Below are 6119 nucleotides of genomic sequence, written 5' to 3'. Positions count from 1 at the left end.
ACACACTCATAAAATTAACCACTGGAGTTTGTTTGACTTTTAAACGGAGAATATTTCTACGCCAAACGAATGAATTGTGTTTTCTTCAGGTGGCTTGTTTACGTAAAATGGACAAAAACGTAATTAAAGTACATTTCAGTGAATGAAACTGTTCGTTTTCGAAAGCAACCCAAATAAACCGAATGGAAATGAGCGGCACGAACGAATTAAAATTATATTTATTATATTTATTTGCTTATTTCCCTCCTGACAGTAGGGTCTGTTATTTTGGAGTTTGGTCTATCCTAAGAGTGGGAGTACATATATTTGTGTGTGTGTGTGCGAGTATGAACGTATGTATAGCAATGTGGCGCATGCGCACTGGCTCCTTCTAGCCTCCCTGGTGTTTCCCTCTCAACGTCCACTTGTTATGACATGGTTATAAAGCACACACAAGCTTGTTTATGCACAAAGCGCGGTGAGAAAGAGCCCTCCTCCTTCCGTGGCCACATAAGAAGGAGCGCAGGCGACGGTCGGTCAGTACTGTGGGTGGGAGGAGGGCGGAATAGCTGGCAGATTGGACCCCTGAGAGCGTTTAAACGCGTCTAATCCAGCGAACCGCCGTTCACGTCAGTAGCGGAGAAGCTAACCGGCTAACGCCTCGTCACGGTCTTCCCCCGCTTTCCGTCTGACACGATGCTGAAGACGACAGTGTTGGGCTGCGATTACACGTGAAGAGGGCTCCGAGACCACTTTAACCATGATGAAGAAAAAGAAATTCAAGTTTAAGGTGGACTTCGAGCTGGACGAACTCTCCTCGGTCCCCTTTGTCAACGGCGTGCTGTTCTGCAAAGTCCGGCTGCTGGACGGCGGCTTCTCTGAGGAGTCTTCCCGGTGAGGATGCGCTGTTTACGCTCACATAGGTTACTGGTACTAATGGCTGAGGTAAAAACAGATTCCCTCGGTTTCTCAGCCCCAAACTGGCTCGTACACGGTTAACTAGACTGTCTTGACAATTTAGCTAAACCCCGCTACCTCGTTATTAAGCGTTAGGGTCAGTAGTAACGGCGTTTATAGCGAAGGGTCAGCTACAGTTCGGTCTGTTCACTAGCATAGTTTGGGTTCTTCCCACTCGTTTAAAGTTAATTCGCCTGGCATTTCAACGAAATGTGGAAAATTCACGCTTTTCTTGGAGGGTCGTCTCAGTCTGAACCATAATGTGCTGTTTATAAGTCATAGGCGTTAATATGAGGATCGCCAGCCCCCCCATTTCTGAGATTGTCCTCGCTGCGGAACCAGAAGTCCAGGGGGTTCGGCTGGGTCTGACCCAGCTCCCCCCACGTCGTGTTTTAGTTGGTCTGAACTAGAGTGGAGCTGATAAAATGGACAGTGAGTGTAGAAACGAGGTAGAATGAGTTGACTAATAAGGTGGCTTATCAGGGTAACTTATATGACATTTAATATGATTTTTTTAGGCATATTGAGTCATTTTTGTTAGCCTGATGGTCATGTGTGGCAGTAATACCTCTTAAATCCTTTTAAATATATTTTAAAAAGTCGTTAGAAAGATTTTTATTATGAAATTCCAGGGTTTAGTTGATAAAACACAGTTATGTGGGTTGTTTTGACCGGTCATATGTCCATTCTAGTGTTTAAAAACGTTCATCGTTTTCAACTAGAACCCGTCTATCATCAGTACACTTGAGATGTAGGCCTACAGAACAGACTTTGTTTTGACGAATGAGTGTGAACGTTGTGAATCGTGAGCGATTATAAAGGCTGTGTTGTGGTGTTCAGGACGGAGCAACGATCGAGAAAATAAACAAAGACACCAGCATCACCTGCAGGTTTCCCACAGGTAAAACCGCGACAGGGTAGACCAATGAAATGAGTCGTAGGCGGAAAACGTAAGCGACACATACTAATTTAAAGACCTAGTACAGATGAGATGATTTTAGACCAATGAAAAGAAGACGTGGGCGGAGTTGGATCAGGTCCGGCTCCACCCCTTTGGACTCCTGGTTCTGCCAACTATCACTCGCTGCAGAACCACAAGTCCAAAGGGGTGGAGCCGGACCTGATCCAACTCCTCCCACGTCTTCTTTTCATTGGTCTAAAATCATCACATTTCTACATCGCTTACGTTTTCCGCCTACGACTCATTTCATTGGTCTACCCTGTCACGGTTTTTGATGCTGGTGTCTTTGTTTATTTTCTCGATCGTTGCTCCGTCCTGAACGTCACAACACAGCCTTTATAATCGCTCACGATTCACGACGTTCACACTCATTCGTCAGAACTCAAAAAGCTTTTTTCACACTCTGGTACAAAGTCGGTTCTGTAGGCGAGTGATAGTTGGTGGGGCCATTTCTGGGTCAGCTAGCTACTCCTTTCTACTCTCCTAAGAGCATTTAAAGCAGAACAGCACCACGGTCATCTGTGGACAGACGCAGCTTTGCTTTAAAACGTGTGGAGGTTTTGGTTTGGTCATAAGACTTTCTGAAATGAGCTGTTTTCCTCTAGGCCAGTTCACACAGCACAGAAGGTTCTGTTTTAGGATTACCAGTATGGGACCATGTGAGACGACTTATGTTTTTATTGGTGTCTGACTTTTTCCAGGTCATTCGAATAGCCGAGCCTTATCTGCCGGAGATCTGTCAGTATGTGCCAGTAAGGCATTCAGGACCATCAATAAGTGGCTTGTCTCAGTGTCTTTGTTTTAACCCTGAAATCAATATCTTCTGACCATAGAGTGTCATGGGATATTGATTGGCTGCGAAAGTGGACGCTGTAGATCATTGGACTGAATTTAATGTCGTTTCCGCTGATCTGCAATCCAAGAACACAGACAGACTTGTTGCATAGACGCTGTGTTAAGCTGAATTTCAGCGTTCTTTGCTTGTCCTGCTGCACCAAGTGTTCAGTAGTGATTAAACCAGTGTCCCTAAACAGAGAAACAGGTTTTAGACCAGATATCTACTCTGGAGTTGTTCTTTCTTGTGTAATCATTTATCTGAGATGATTATGACCAGCTGTTATCTTCGGACTGGGTATTAAGTTGTAAACAAATTGTTCACTATGGTTGTTTTTTTGTTCTAGTAGTGAACCGTCAGACTGAAGCAGCGTGTAGGATTCGTTCAGCCGTGGGCGAAGTCCACTCAGCAGTTTTCCAGCAGCACTACACACTTGGATGAGTCACTGAGGTCCTCCCTCTGTTTGGCGTTCTGTAGGTGGGGATCCCTGAGCAGCGAGATGACCGATGCTTTCACTGTAGCTATGAAGCAAGCGGTCTAGTGTAGATGACGCGGATGTAACGTGTAGTTACTGAGGCCTGCGCTGCACATTTCAGTGGTGGGAGTGTTTTATTTTTTCCCTTTTTGCATGGCTCAGCAGAAGAGTGAGTCAGTACCCAACTGGCAGTGGTTGATGCAAGTTGTAAATAGCCTGTCAGTGTCATTACAACTAATAAACACTTTAAACATTTTAAAATTCCACAGATTTAATGAAAAATATTTCTGCATAATTAAAGTTTAGATGTAAACAAAGTCGTTTAGAGTAGTTCGGTGTGCAGTGCTCTGGTCTAGAGGACCTTAAGAGTCACATTTGTTCAGTGGAGGTGATGGGAACCAGACATCTGAAGTGTTTAATGCCTCTTGAAAGCTTCATCAATTAAGGTTATTACATGAAATGATTTGAGATACAGTTTTTGTGTAAAACATTTATAAAAACCCATTAATGGCAGAGTGGTACATGCAGGGTATTGTGTTTTTTCAGATGTATTATTTTACCATATTATGTATTAAATATTAAAACTAAGAAGACCTGTGTATGTTCATTGGTCATTTCGGATAGTAAATAAATTGGCTGTATTTGCGTAGACATCATGACCCAGCATCATGGCTCCTATCACCACCCCTGTAAAGAAATCTGAGTCTACATTAGGGCTGAACGATTTGTCGAAAATATCTAATTGCGATATTTCCGACTAATATCGCGAATGCGAATAAATTCAATTTTAAATTGAGATGCAGGCCTGATTTTTTGGCCAAGAAGACCAAAACATCCACCTTTTTCTGCTTGAGGCTCGACCCCTGAACGTAGTGCATCAAACTGCCAGTAAGCTGTGGTTGTGATGTCACAACACAGGGATGTTTGGTTGCCTCTGATTGGTCCAACTCACCTACAGCCATTTCCCAAACTCTTATTAGGTTCCGTTTCCCCTCTTAAAAACAACTTAAAACAACATTTTTGCTGATGTACACGCTTAATAAAGATGGTTCTTCAAGGGGTTTTAGTAGACAGTGGTTCTATACAGAACCATAAACACTCAAAGAACCTTTTGCATGTTTAAATGGTTCTTTGCATGGTGAAATCGTTCTTTAGATTGATGGAGAATGTGTTGTATATGGTTCTATATAGAACCCTTTTGTTCTCTATAGGACCAAAATGTTGTTCTATTGTTATAAGCTTGAATCAGGAAGCAACAAAGCAACAATACCAACCCTTTTTGATGCTATACAGAACCACATACAACACGTTCTCCAATCTGAAGAACCTTTCATCAGGCAAAGAACTTTTTATGCATGCAAATGGGTTTCTGAGTGTTGATGGTTCTGTATGGAATGACTGTCTTTACTAAACGACCATCTTTTTAAGAACCTTGAAGAACTGTATTTTAAGAGTGTCGGCTATAATTAAAGAAAATTTGCAGCTCCTGCAATTTGAAAATTGCACTGCTATAAATTGCGATTTATAAAAATGATTCAGTACCCAGTCAGTACCCAACTGGTAGTGGTTGGAAATAGCCAGTCAGTGTCATTACAACTAATAAACACTTTAAAAATGTTAAAATTCCACAGATTTTTAAAAATATTTCTGCATAATTAAAGTTAAGATGTAAACAAAGTCGTTTAGAGTAGTTCGGTGTGCAGCGCTCCAGTCTAGAGGAACTTAAGAGTCACAGTTGTTCACAGTGGAGGTGATGGGAACCAGACATCTGAAGTGTTTAACGCCTCTTGAAAGCTACATCAAATAAGGTTATTACATGAAATGAAATGATTGCTAATACAATGTCTGATGTCAGATGCCTGAGACATTCTTTTACAGTAGTTTTGATGTGAAACATTTATAAAACCCATTCATGGCAGAGTGGTACATGCGGGGTGTTGTGTTTTTTTCAGATGTATTATTTTACCATATTACGTATTACATATTAAAACTAAAAAGACCTGTTTACGTTTATTGGTCATTTTGGATAGTAAATAAAATGGCTATATCATGACCCGGCGTCATGGTTCCTATCACCACCACTGTAAATACATTTGTACATTTGAACCATTTTACATGAAAACATTTCGAAGGACTTTGTTTACATCTTAACATTTTGATTAGGCAGAAATTTAAAAAATCAGTGGAATTCCCCTGCAGTAAAGCTGACGGTGCTCATCTTCACCCAGCAGAAAATGACCTGAGAACATTTATGAAAACCCCAGAAAGTTGTCTGACTGATAAATGGTAGGGAGTCATTTCCAAAGCTGTGATCCACAGGCAGAGGCTTGTCGTCCAAACGTGGAAAATCGGGCTCACTGTTAAATCTGCATCGGTAAAGTTTGTTCAGTGCCGTTATGCATTTTATGAGAACTGTAGGGAGAAACTGGCTCCGGTGTTGAAATCCACAGGAACTGTTGAATTGAGATTTTGTTCTGTTGTCTGTGGTTAATTCCACAAACAGAAGGACCATTTGGGAGTAGTGAAGATTACATGTGGCTTGGAGATTTAAACTTGGCTCTGTTGCGTCTCCAAAGCACTTTTAAACCCCTTCTTGATGTGTTTTAAGCTTTTGGACAGCGATTTGTCTGCAGTTGGTCTTGGTTGCCTTTGCGTCTGGTTCTTTCCTAATTGTATAGCTGTACAGTCAGCATCGTTTACATACTGGTGTGGAGCAGCTACATTCAGATTAGACAAATGTACTGCAAAAGGACTTGTAGCTGTTCCTCCTGCGTGTTTCAGTGACTGCCCATTTTATAGATAAGCATTTATTAATCTATTTTCAGACCTGCTCACTGGGTCATTTGCATGTAGGATGTTAGTGTGTCATGCAAGTAGGGAAGGGAGTCTAAATATGGAGCGGTTTCGCTCAT

General features: G+C 41.8%; 1 protein-coding gene across 2 annotated transcripts in view; it reads left to right on the top strand.

Moving 5' to 3' along the window:
- Positions 1 to 398: 398 nt before the first annotated feature.
- The window catches only part of fam102bb (family with sequence similarity 102 member Bb), a 41669-nt gene continuing 35948 nt past the window's right edge, over positions 399 to 6119 (top strand). For both annotated transcript variants that reach the window (XM_036581247.1, XM_036581246.1), the window contains exon 1: positions 399 to 873. In XM_036581247.1, the coding sequence (XP_036437140.1) occupies positions 740 to 873 (134 nt within the window). In that variant the 5' untranslated portion in view covers positions 399 to 739. The remainder of the gene's footprint in view (positions 874 to 6119) is intronic.

This window comes from Colossoma macropomum, unplaced genomic scaffold, assembly GCF_904425465.1.
Source record: "Colossoma macropomum unplaced genomic scaffold, Colossoma_macropomum, whole genome shotgun sequence".
Taxonomy (NCBI): Eukaryota; Metazoa; Chordata; class Actinopteri; order Characiformes; family Serrasalmidae; genus Colossoma; species Colossoma macropomum.
This window is presented reverse-complemented; position numbering and strand designations above follow the sequence as displayed.